General features: G+C 40.3%; 1 protein-coding gene across 8 annotated transcripts in view; it reads right to left on the bottom strand.

Moving 5' to 3' along the window:
* Positions 1 to 13,323, bottom strand: part of OSBPL1A (oxysterol binding protein like 1A) — a 164,131-nt gene that overhangs the window by 65,465 nt on the left and 85,343 nt on the right. For 6 of the 8 annotated variants that reach the window (XM_081148382.1, XM_081148383.1, XM_081148387.1 and 3 more), the window contains one exon: positions 4,959 to 5,121. The exons of the other annotated variants lie outside the window; for them this stretch is intronic. In XM_081148382.1, the coding sequence (XP_081004508.1) occupies positions 4,959 to 5,121 (163 nt within the window). The remainder of the gene's footprint in view (positions 1 to 4,958; positions 5,122 to 13,323) is intronic. 8 annotated transcript variants of the gene reach the window in all.

The raw sequence follows: 13,323 nt of genomic DNA, 5'->3' as shown, positions 1-13,323 counted from the left end.
AAATACCAACACATTTTCAGGTAGGACAAAAATATCAATGACATTTGTTCAACAAGCTGAATTCAACAAACATTTAGAGAGCAACTGTGATGCCAGGCTAAGTACTTCAGGGGAGATAAATAGATATGGTCACTACTGCCATTAAGAGACAAGCACACCGCAGTGAGAGAGCTATAAAAGGAGGTGCACACGGAAACACAAAAGAAGAAATGATTCATTCTGCCCGGAAGAGGCAGGAAAGGCATCCCAAGAAAGGGAGACAATTTAGGGATACTGAGAGCTTTGGTCGGAGGAGAGGAGAGCACTTTGTAACGGTGAAACCGATAGGGAAGCAATACACTAGGAATATGCAGAAGGAACCTCTTTCTCCTTCCCTAACGCGATTCCTTCTCCGTATTTCTACACGTATCTGCTGGCAGAATGGAATCTTTGCACAGAACTAGTTAGTTTCTCACTAATTCTCCATGCTTCAATATGCGTGAATATTTAGCCCCTTTCTCAGGAAGTGTTCAGTGAGGGTAATATCAGAAATTTCACCCAGCATGACCATTTTAACATTCCTTCAACACACACACACAGACAGTAAGGACAAACCGTGAGGCTTCGTTAGACTGACCTCCTTTTACACAATGAAATTACACCATATTGTGAGAAAGAAATCTCTTTGCTTTAGGGAATTTTACGCAATCTTTAGTCACTGGGTATACTAATAAAATAATTTTTAAATAATCAAGAGATCCCATGGGGCTGGGGAACGGTACTGCACTGCGTGCTGGCATCAAGGTTTGCCTGGCCTACGTATTAGATTTCCACTGACCCTGATTGTCTGAAAGACTTAAAGGGACGTGATAAGGGGAAACAGGAAATCACGTGGACTTTAAATCTGAGCAAGTAAAACTACCCTTTTATTTTAAAGGGAAGTAACACAAGTTGTCAGCAAGTTTTAAAAAGATGAAGCATTTAGTGAAAACAACTGACAAATATTTTAAGAGAAGTATCTCTAAAAACCTTTTTTTACATCTTTTAAATATTAACATAGGCTTGATGTAATCTATTATTTGATTTGGCAATTAAAAATAAGCTTTAAATGAAATATAGGTATGCATCCCCTTTTCTCGTTCTCAATTAACTCTGTACCCAAACGCCCGCTGTCACTATGGCACCTGAGGCCTGGAGGAAGCCGGTGTGGTATGAGCTCAAGACTTGTCTGACGATCCCGTCAACAGCCTTGAAGACCTGTTACGGAGTCTGAATATTATGCTCGGTGAAATGAGAAGCCACTGAAGAATTTTAGGCGGGGAATGTGACAATGTCACTGCTACAAAGTGTCACCTGGGAGCACGCAGAGAGTGAAATTCTGGAGGGCAGGGCAGGGCTGGAAGCAGGACCTTGAGTTAAGAGGTTGGACAAGAGTGGATGCAACGCAGGTGGCGATAATGAGAGCTGATATTTGTCAACTTCTTAGTGTTCCAGACACTGTTTTGAGTACAAATATTTATGAATTTATATCTCACTGTATTTGATGAAGAAATGAGGCATGGAAAAGTGAAGTAACTTTCCTCGGGGTGTAACAACTAGCAGAGGCACAATTTATCAAAACAGCCTCTGCCCCAACACCTATACTTTCAACCACTGCGCTACAGTAACAGAACACAGATGGGTTCAAGGTCTGATCTGAAGTAGAATGGACAGGCCTTGGTTGGGTGTCAGGCTCTGGTACATGTATGTCCCAAGTTACTCCCAGGTTTCTAGCTTTAGGAGACGAAGGGGGTCCCATTTACCAAAATGAGGCAAACTCTAGAAGAAAGAAGATCTAGGGGGAAGATCAAGAATTCATTTTTTATTTACCCAGCTGACAGTTAAGTACATAAGAGGAGATCAGATGTATACATTTGGGAATGGTGATAGTCAGAAAATAGCCCCCCAAAGATGTCCATGTCCTAATTTCTGGAACTGTACATGGTAAAAGGACTCTGCAGATGTGACTGAGTTAAGGACCTTGATGAGGGAGGCGGGCCCACTGTAATTCCTAGCGTCCTTATAAAGGGAGGAAAGAATGTCAGAGTCAGCGAGGGCCTGGAAGATGTCCCACTGGTGTCGAAGACGGAGGATGGGGCCTCAGCTGAGGAAGGCAGGTGGTCCCTGGAAACAAGAAAAGGCAAGGAAACAGATCCTCTCCTAGCTCCTCCGGAAGGAACACAGCCCTGCCAACACCTTGACTTTAGGACTTCTGACTTCTAGGACTATAGGAGAATAAATCTGCACTGTTTAAGCTATAACATTTGTAATAATTTGTTATAGCAGCAATAGGAAACTACTACATGACCCTGAAGTTAGTATTTAAAATGATGCGGTATTGGAGTGTAGGTGGAAGGAACAATAACTAAACAAAAGTTCTTGAGTAGGCACGAGGAGATGGGTGCCTGAGCAAATGAGGTGGGGATGGCTTTAATTAAGGGGGAACATTTCTTCTTTTATAACAGAAGGGAAGGAGGAAGTGGGAATGGAGGTTGATGTGTAGAAATTGTAATGAGAAGACGAAGTCATTCCCAAATGATGTCTTTTACGACCTCAGTGAATTATGTGGCTAGGTCATCAGCAGGTCAAGACTTGAACCCAGGGCATCTGACTCTTAATTTTAACCCAGTTCTACATTGTACCAAATGATTCCCAAGATTTGCTGTAATAGTAGCAGAGGCCACAGAAAGGCTAGTATGTTCAGGGCAGGGAGGAGCGAATGCGTGGCACCTGCCCCTTTCCTTCATTTCCCACAGCCACGGCAGAACATGCTGATTAAGCTAGGACTTGGACCAGCCTCGGGATCTTTCTCAACACAGTAATCCATAAGGCAGCAGGTAATGTGAGCCAACCTGAACCGACACCTAAGATGAAATTTATTTGCCAATATTGACTCAGGGAGCACAGTTCTTTCTATCTCCCCTTCCCAAATGAGACAGTTGTGGAGATGAGTATTAAAATATGACTAAGAAGCAGAAAGATGCCAGTAGCTGCCAAATGTCTGTCAAGAATAGAATGATTAAGAAAACTGGTCAATCATATCATGGGCGTTTATGCAAACTTTAAAAAGAGTGAGCTAGAGGTGGAGTACTGACGGGAAAGATTTCCAAGATACGTTGTTACGGAAAAGCAGATCCAGAACAATTACGCAGCTAAACCCATTGATGATTTAAAAAACAACAACAATCATATGGAACACACGCACATATACATGTGGATACTTTCAAAAGGTCTGGAAGAGAGCAGACATAAGAAGAGAAGCTAAAAAGAACCTCTCAGGAACAGTGCATATTTAGAATAAAGGAGGAAGGGAAAATTTCACTGAGTACTATGGGCACTTTTATTTTTAATTGTTTATAACAAGTATGGTTTTTTAAATGAATATTTTTTCTTTTTTTTTTTTAAAGGACATAAAAGATGAGCAGCTAAAATGTCTGGGTTCTTTTATATTCAGACCTCTTTGCATTTAATCCAAAGATCCCTCTAGGTACTTTCCTTTTTGAATGCCCCAAACAGAAGGAATACAGGAGATAACACCACTGGATTTGGCACAGGGTAGATGCGAATAAATGTCATCGCCCTCCCCGCCACCTTCCACAGTCACGTTACACATTCCTGTTACTCATTCCACTGCTTTCAGATCCCAGTTTACTTTCTCTTCCCAAAATGAGTCATTCTCTTCACAAATACCATATCTCATTGACAGCATCATAACTACCATCTTTTCTCTGATTATTTCAAAATCTGGCTATTAAAATTACTCTTCCCCCTTTTGATGAGATCACGCTTCTAATAATAATGTTTCTATTTGCTCTGTTTATATTATATAATGAATCTCTTCTCCATCTACCAACGTCATCTTTCCTGTCCTATATGGTCACGTCACTTTAACTCCCTTAACCTAATCTTCTAGTTCTCACGTCTATTACCCATCACTGCGCATCCTTCAGTTCCTTGTCCTCCGAGGTCTCCTGATTCCACGGCCGACCCAGTAATTATATATGTTCATCTAGGATATAAGCACTTAAGTTTCCTCACATAATTAGTTGTTCTCTATCTCACCGATCTCCAACCACTCCCCTCTACATGTTCCTTCCATATAACCCCCCACACCTACCTCAAAACATTTAAATTCCTAGAAGGTCAAAACGAATTAGTAGCACCTCCTCTTGAAAGTCACTCTTGACTCTCCACATATATCTCCCATTGTTTGAGTACCTAGGACACGTCAGACATTGTCCTAAACACTATTTAAACATATGAACTCAATTAATCCTGACTCAACCTGCTGAAATGGATACTATAAATACTATTATTAACCCCATTTTAAATCCGTGAACACTGAAAACCAGAGAGGTCCGGGAAATTGCTGAAGGTCACACAGCTGGCTGGCTGTCAGAGGCAGGATTCCCATACAGGATTCCCAGTACGCTACACTGTGCTCTGGCATGTATTTACGAGGCAAAGTTAAGCACTTCGCTGCTTCAGCCACACCATGGTCTCCCGTCTACTTTGGCACTTACCATACTGTACTGTTACCAACTGTTACTTCTCTCTATCTTTTACTCTAAGAATACAGAGTAAGGGTACTCTTTGAGGACAGAAAATGTCCATCTCTCTATCCTTAAACATGTAATAGCACCTGGAACTAGGAGGTATTTAATGATCACTGAATAAAGAAATACTAAATTCATGCAGTTTTAATGGCGCTCTATCCCCAGCACAGCATAACCCATCAACACAGGGGACCTCAGTAATGACTTTCATTCCAAACTTTCAGGCTCCTGCCCTAGTAACACAACATAAAACGGAGGTACTTTGGAGAGCTGCAGTGATACATCTCTATCTGTTCAATCCAGGAAACTCAAGGTGACGTCCACTCTCACGTAGGTGGTGGACTTTAAATCACCAACGATCCAGCCGGCAGGCCTCTGAATTACCTGACAGCACGTCATAGAACTCGTCCTCACTGAGGACGCTGGGCGGGGGGGAGCCTTTCACCAGGGACTGCTCTAATTCATGGTGTTCAGTGGCTAGCGTCTCCAGTGCTTCTGACAAAATTTTGTTTTTTTCTTGCTCCTGTTCCAATTTAAAGTTCCTCACCTGGAAGAAAACAGAGGTACAGAAAAGACTTCAGAGAGACAGGAGATACGGACTTACTCAGAAGTATGTGAAAATTACTTGCTTTTGATCCAGTTCAACCGCAACGTCAGAAATGAAAACAGTCGTGCTATATACCCATGGATGAATGAGCAGAATTGCTAAGCTAATTCTGTTCTTCCCATGGGGCCTTTTCTCACAACAGCTCTAGCTAATGAAAACAGATTAAGACTGGCAAACAAATCCAGTTCAAATGATCAGGATCCTAGTATAAGGACATTAGCCAAATCAGAAATCATAACACTTTTTAAAAACAGAGAATCCCTCAACATTAATGAGAAAAAAGGTTTTTTGGGGGGGGGGGGGAATTCAAACCATCAGCAAGTTTTTGAATAAAATAAAGAATTAAAACCACTCCAAAGCTTAAGTTATAATCTTCCAGTTTACTTTCAAATAGTTGACATATCCACTGAAAGGAAATAAGCTGCCAGGTAATGACAATTTAATTTTCATTTTAAAATTCCATATTCTGGTTTCAATTTCCCATTTTACCTTGAATTTAGTACCCTAAAAAATAAAAGATAAATTATAAAACAGGCCAAGCCTGCTTTCATTTTGCATCCCTCAAAGATAAAGTGTATTCTTCCCATCTGATTCAAGAGCATTAAACCTTGGCAGTTAACCAAAACCTAAAATTTTAGTAACCTAATTGTCATAGGAATTAGCAGGGACTGGATTTGACAGGGACAGTTTTTCATATTTCTGGATCAGAACTCTGGAAATCGCAGCTATGCCATAATCTCCGTCAATTTCCAGAGTCTACCTGGTGCTCCAGACAGGAGCCAATAAAGATGGGATTTACTGTTCCCATTGTATAATCTCAGAAGTCTCCTGTTCCTTAGGCCCCTCACCTGTAAAATAAGAGGATTCTACTAGCATCAAATAATCTAATCAGTAGTCTTCAACTCTGTGGCCTTCAAACTTTTTTTTTTTTAACTTTAGCAGCAGAACCATCTTCTCAAATGTAACCCTCACCTATAAAACAGATGTTTTAGAAAGTTGAACAGTGCTGGGTAGCACTGGAGCCCCACCTCCCTCCCTGAGGTCCCCCCAAGGCCCAAAGCCAGGGGCTGTTCCAACAGTTGGAAGAGCACTGAATGAGGTGACCTCCGAAACCACCTCCAGGTTAAAAGTTCGTTCTCTACGTCTTGGGAGCTACAGAACTCTCACAACTGCTCTGCATTACTCACTCACTCCACTGATTCTCACCCTTTCGCTTCCTGACATTCCCTCTCATGGGCTCCGCCCGCCGAGTTCCTGAGAGCCACACATTAGGTACAACACTCCCAGAGTCCTGGGAATAACTTACAACACAGCTTTATTAAAATGCTAAGTTCATAACAGAAATAAGGTTAAACCTTTATTATCTCGAGAATCTTTCCAGTCCTCAGGCACCTTAGCAATGAGATTATTATTTTTTAAAAAAAAACAGCAATCAATGATAAGAAACAATGAGCAGAGAAGACATGCAAAACTTGACGAAAATGGAATACTTACATAATTACAACTTTTAAGATACTGAAAAAGACATGCAAATATTCCTATAATATATAATTTTTATCTCTGAAGCAGAAATACTTTTACAATGGCTGGAGTCAACTTAAAAAAAAGGAAAAGCTGTTCCTCCATTTGATGTGTTATACAGTTCAAATGTCTATTTAAAAAATAACAACTACAAAATGGAGCACAATATCCAAAACAAACCTCTTTGAAAGGAAAAGAGCTATCAGCACTGTTCTATTTGCAGATTCCAACACCAGCACCTCAGGAAGAGCCAAACCACCCCTGCCCAGCTGCTCCCTTTATCTTTCTCTTTTGAAATATCAAAATGCAACTGTGCTGTTGAAACTGTACCTTTCAATATAAGAATCAACTAAATTATTCCTTCCAGTTAACAAACACATAAGTTTTAATACCTAAATTCATCTAGATTTCAGAAAAGTGGCAAAATAAATGATCAAGGCCCCAATTTATCACGTTCCCTTAACAAATTCTTTTTCAAAATCCAATTTATCCTTTATCTATCTAAAATAAGCATCACTTCATCTCTGCCACCTCGACATCTGTTCTCACTTGGATTCAGAGGAGGAGTGAAGGGAGTAGGAAGCAGAGTGGGGAGAAGAGGCTCTAACCACTGCTCTCGTTCTTACCTTGTTTTTAATCAGCCAGTTTAGATGTGAGTGCACTTATGTCCGTTTCAAGCATAACAGGATCTTCTGCACTAAAGATACCTTACTCTAAAACCACCCACGGAATGGCATTTCCCCCATCACGCACACAGTCGTATGAGAGAGTGCATGAATATATCACAGGAACTGCACCAGTGAACGGTTCGGTTCTTCACTGCCTGAAAAGCACCTGAAAACATACCTAACTGCCACTGATTCCTTTTAGTCAATCAGAAAGCTCACTGCAACAATGTACAAATGCTAAGTCCAATACAACCTCAGTATTTCACAAACACTCAGTGGATCCCCTGCATTTAAAAATTAGTGTAGAGCCCCTGGTAAGAGTTATACAGAGTACAAGTTCATAAAATCTTCATCTTGCTTTTAAACTATTTCCACATTCTTATTTGCTAACTTAGTGAGCCAGCTCTTAAACAGTCATTATTTAAAAAATAAAATAGATGCCTATAATTAAATAAGTTATATTAGCTACAAAAAGCAATAAATATTCAAAACAGCACTTCCTAGTACTGGCAGACATGGCTCAGTGGGTAGAGTGTCAGCCTGTGCAACAAAGAGTGGTGGGTTCGACTCCCAGTCAAGGGCACATACCTGGGTTGCAGGTTTGATCCCTGGTCCTGGTTGGGGCTTGTGCAGGAGGCAACCAATCGATGTGTCTCTCTCACGTTGATGTTTCTCTCCCTCTCTCTCTCCCTCTTCCTCCCCCCACCCATCCCTTCCACTCTCTCTGAAAATCAAAGGAAAAAATATCCTTGGGTGAAGATTAACAAACAAAAAAACGAACAACAAAAAAAACTTATCACTTCCTAAGTATTTGACTACATTTTACTATAATCTATGCTCTTGTGTCATTTACCTTGACGATAGCTGATGGTGGAAATACCACCATGGGGGGAGCTGCACATCTGTCCACTCTGAATGCAATGATGTCAAGTTGGAAGCTTTGTATTGGCCAGCCTGCAAATATTTACACCACAGAGATGGGCAACCTAAGATCTGGGCTTGATGTATTATTATAGACCAGGAATCAGAAAACTATGGCCCATAAGTCAATTCTAGCCCATCACCTGTTTTTCTAAGTAAAGTTTTATTGGAACACATCATGCCCATTCAGTTATGCCTTGTCTATTGCTGTTTTTGCTGCCCTCTCTACAACAGTGAAGTTGAGAGACAATAGTTAAAATAAAGGCTGTATGGCCTGTAAAGTCTAAAATATTTATTACCTGATCCTTTACAGAAAAATTTTTCTGACCCCTGGTCTAGACCAAAAAAGTGATAGAGAATTGTGGTGATCATTTTGCAATATATAAAAATACTGAATCATTATATTGTGTACCTGAAACTAATAGAATGTTTTATGTCCATTACATCTCAATAAAAATGTGATGGAGACATTAATAATGCAGATTAAACTTAAAAGTAGCTTGAAATAAAAAACAGACCATGCTGTAACAGAAACAGGACCTTTTATGCAAGACCTCATCACAATTCTGGGCACAGCTTCAATTACGTTATGTATCAATACATACATACTAATGATGCTTTTGAAATTTTCAAACTATAATAATTCCCCTAGTTATTAAAGGAATAAAGAACTTCCTTTACAAAATTAGTGGATCCCAACATATGTGTTTATATTTACATTAGAATATTTCTAAAATATGGTTGACATTTTATTTTTCAAATTCACATATAAAATTTACACCCTCAGCCCTATGCCTTTCCCACAACAAAAATGAACATATAACCAAGTGGACACAAATATCAAACTTTTTATTAGGGAACATTTAAGGACCACCACACACTTAATAATAAACATATACATTGCTCCATATCTATAGCCCTTTAAGATTAATGCAAATTCAAGCTTTCCCAGTAGTCTAGTCAAACCACTGTTAAGTGGATAATCTTTCATCTTAACTACATTTCATGCTGGCAGGTGAAATTCACAATGAATTCTTCCATAGTATTCTTCACGTTGACAGTGAATGAATGCCAGAAAAAGAATCCAGTGTTATAAAAGTCATGTGCCAGCCAGCATATACACATTTTATCTGCTCTCTCATTCTACACAGTACCTGTTATTTACCTACGTTTCACAGAGGTCATATCAGGCAGAGACAATAATTAAATATGGCAAACACATACACTAACTGGGGAGTAGGTGATTAGGGTTCACAGAACACTGTGTCCAATCACCCAATTACAGAAGAGGTGAAATTCTGGCCTTTATGATCAGTGTGATGAAGCTCTCAACTGGCATACTCTGGTCAGTTCCACAGCATTAGCCCTACTCATTTCTCCTCTGTTATCAGATATATGGCTATAATTATAAAGAATGTATTAGCTCAACACTGAAATACTAGATCTTGAATTTAAAAACATCTACTTTACCTTTCAGATAAGGAATTACAATGACACTTATTTCTAAGGTTTAATGAGCAACAATATACTGACTTTGAAACATCTTTAAAGATATGTGTTTTTGGTGCCTCCCTGCCATTGCCACATAGCTGTTAAAAAGTGGGTCTACCCAGCCGGGCGTGGCTCAGCGGCTGAGCATCGACCTAGGATCCAGGAGATCGGGGTTCAGTTCCAGCCAGGGCACATGCCCAGGTTGCGGGCGAGGCAGCAGATCGATGGCTCTCTCAGCATTGATGTTTCTCTCTCTCTCTCTTCCCCCTCCTTTCCTCTCTCTGAAATCAATAAAGATATGTTAAAAAAAAAAACAAAAAAAAAAAACTACTTAAAAAAAAAGTGGATCTGGTCATTTACAGTTGGTGAGGGGTCTTTGCTCACAGAAGACTATGGCACTGTTCTGGTGGAGGAGGGGGATGGGGCTCTCAGGCGAATACACAGCCAGGCTGGGATCATCCAAGGCCAGGCTGAATCACACTCGCCTCCAGGGTCCAGAAAAATTAAAATTTGATCTCGTGTCTGAGGCACGATCAAGTACAGTAATATATCCTCAGGAGCATATAGTAAACGCTTGGTTTGTTTTATAAACTTACAAAGCACCTTTGCACACATAGAACTTTAGGGTTTTCATGAACTCTAAAGCCCATCTATGCCATCCCACCACTGCCTTTTCAAATGTAATAAAATTTCCTTATGTTCTTGAAGGCCTTTTTTCAGTCTTTCCTACACTAAAAGAGGTATTTACTTATAAATAAATATGCCTCCCCGGCCAGTGTGACTCAACAGTTGAGCATCGACCTATGAGCCAGGAGACACTGGTTCGATTCCCCATCAGGGCACATGCCCAGGCCGTGGGCTCGATCCCCAGCAGGGGGCCTGCAGGAGGCAGCCGACCAACGACTCTCTCCCATCACTGATGTTTCTGGTCTCTCTCTTTCTCCCTTCCTCTGTCTGAAATCATTAAAGACATATTTTTTAAAAATTTATAAAAATAAATAAGCCTTGGTAACCACAGAGTTTGTCTTCCGGGAGGAAATGGAGAGGGAGGATGTGCAAGGGGGCTGTGGGTGGGGAGGAAGACTGCACCGAGTTCGCAGCCCACTGTAAGAACTCGGGCTTTGACTCCTAGTGAACGGGGAGCCACTGAACGGTTCTGAGCAGAGGAGCAATATTATTTGATTTACATTTTAATATGATCTCTCTGGCTGATATGTTAAAAAGGAGGCCTGGGGGGGGGGGGTCAGGAGTAGAATAAAAAAGAACCCTTAAGAGGGCACTGCACAACCTGGGTAAGAGGCAGGTAACAGCAATGGAGATGTTGAGAAACGGTCGGGTTCTGGATACACTTTGAAGGCAGGCCTAAATGATTTGCTGACAGATTAACTATGCCATGTAAGAGAAAAGAGGAACCAGGGATGACTCCATGGTTTTGGCTGGAGGGACTGCAGACAGTCATCATTCATTACCTAACATGGTGAAGACTGCAGGGGAGGCAGGAGCAGCCAGGGGCACTTTCGTAAACAGTATGTGTGAGATGCCATCAGACATCCAAGAGTAGATGTCAGGCTGGCAAACAGATGTTCAGGGAAGAGGTCCAGGCTAGAAATGTAACTCTAGGAGTCATCTGCAAATAGACTGTACTTTAAGCCATAAGACTAGGTAGAATCACTAAGAGAAAAGTGAGATAAAAATAGGAAGAAATCCAAGGACTGAGATTTCCTTCTGATGGGAGAAAATGCGAAAGAACTGGCAAAGGAAACAAAAGAAGACAGAGATAGAAGGAAAACCAGAAATGTGTGGTATCTGGAAAGGCTAACGGAAATATTTCAAGGAATTTCAAGGAGGGAAAAGTGATTAATATGTTAAACACTAAGGACAGATCAAATAACATGAGAACTAAGAAAAGACGTCTGGATTTAGTGAGGAGGTCAGTAGTGAACTTGACAACAGCACTTTCAGTGGAGTATTGAACAGATGTTATAAAGGCAAAGATCTCACTGGAGTGGGTCAAGAAAACAAGAGAAGGAAACTTGGAGTGAGTATAGCCCATTCTTAAGTTTTGCTAAAATGAAGAGAAAATTGAGGCAACTGCTGGAAGAAGATATGGGGCCAATAAGGCTTTATTGTGAAAGACAATCAAGTGTGTTTCTACATTGATGAGAAAGATTCCACAGAGAAAGGGAAGTTAATGATGTAGGAGGGAGGGGAGAGAACTGCTGAAATATCCTTGAGAGCTAATCCAACAAGTGTACAGTTAGCCTCTGCTCAGGGCGTGGAAAGTTCATCCTTGGTTGCAGGGGAAAAGAAAGAATGTACGTGCAGATACAGGCAGGTGGGGATGTTAGTGAAGTTTTCTTTTAATTGTTCCTTTTGCCTCAGTGCATATGAGAAATAGAACAGGAAACAAAGAGGTCATCAACCTAGTCTCTTAACATTATACAGGACATAAAAAGTTTGCCCTGAGATTAAAAATGAGATCATTTCCAAGGCCCTCCAAAGCCTCGCTCACACTAATCTGGTCAACCCAAAACAGGGCAACTGGTCGGTCAAGCATTAGTTGATTGTGACTGGCTTCTGACACCATTAAAAAAGCCCCCATTTTTATTGGCATTGCCAACTTCCTCAATCTGGCTCAAGCCAAGAGAAAAGGAGATCCCATTGGGAAATACCTGTATTTGTCTCCGCCCTTAGGCTCTGCTTTAGGAAGGATGAGGGCTTATATTTGATTGTTGATTTACAGACAGGCTCTAAGTAAAAGGACCTCCAGGGAGCTTGTTAAACTGAAATTTCTGCTGATAATCTGTTAATTACTTCCAAGTTTATCTTCAGACATTTAAATCATGTAAGAATTTGGAGGATAGCTGAATACTCCAGTATCTAGGACAGAGCCCAATAAATAGGCACTTAAGAAATATTTGGTAAACAATTAGGGGATTTTAAAAGAAGGTGATAATGATACTTGGAAGAATCAATATAAACCCAAAATATATGATGCTTGTTTTGTCAGACTGATTTAAAAATAATGTCATGGTAGGGGTGGGGGAGTGGATGGAGAGAGATTAATCCAAGAACTTATATGCATAACCTACAGAAATAGATAAAAGTATGGGGAAGGCCTGGGGGGGAGGGGCAGAGTGGAGGGGATCAATGGGGGGGAAAAGGGACATCTGTAATAATTTCAACAATAAAGACACATTTAAAAATATATATAAAAATAACGTCATAAAAATAAAATCAATTGAAGACTAGTAACTAGATAAAATAAAATAAAAGTTTAGGTTTTACATTTCTTTTTTAAAAAAAGCAGAAAAGAAAAATATGTCTTTTGAAACAAAAGCACTGCCCACTTCCAAAGTATGCCACCAACAGTAGATTCAATACACATTTACCTCACTGCCTTGTTCAATTGTTCTGTCATTTGAAATAATTTGGTACGAGCGAGATCTCAGAAATTTTCTTTCAACTGCTAAGTTGAATCACTTGACACTGATTAGAACACTCACATAAGGAATGCCTACAATCAGTTTACATTTCTATA

This window comes from Miniopterus schreibersii (assembly GCF_964146895.1).
Source record: "Miniopterus schreibersii genome assembly, chromosome: 10".
NCBI lineage: Eukaryota > Metazoa > Chordata > Mammalia > Chiroptera > Miniopteridae > Miniopterus > Miniopterus schreibersii.
This window is presented reverse-complemented; position numbering and strand designations above follow the sequence as displayed.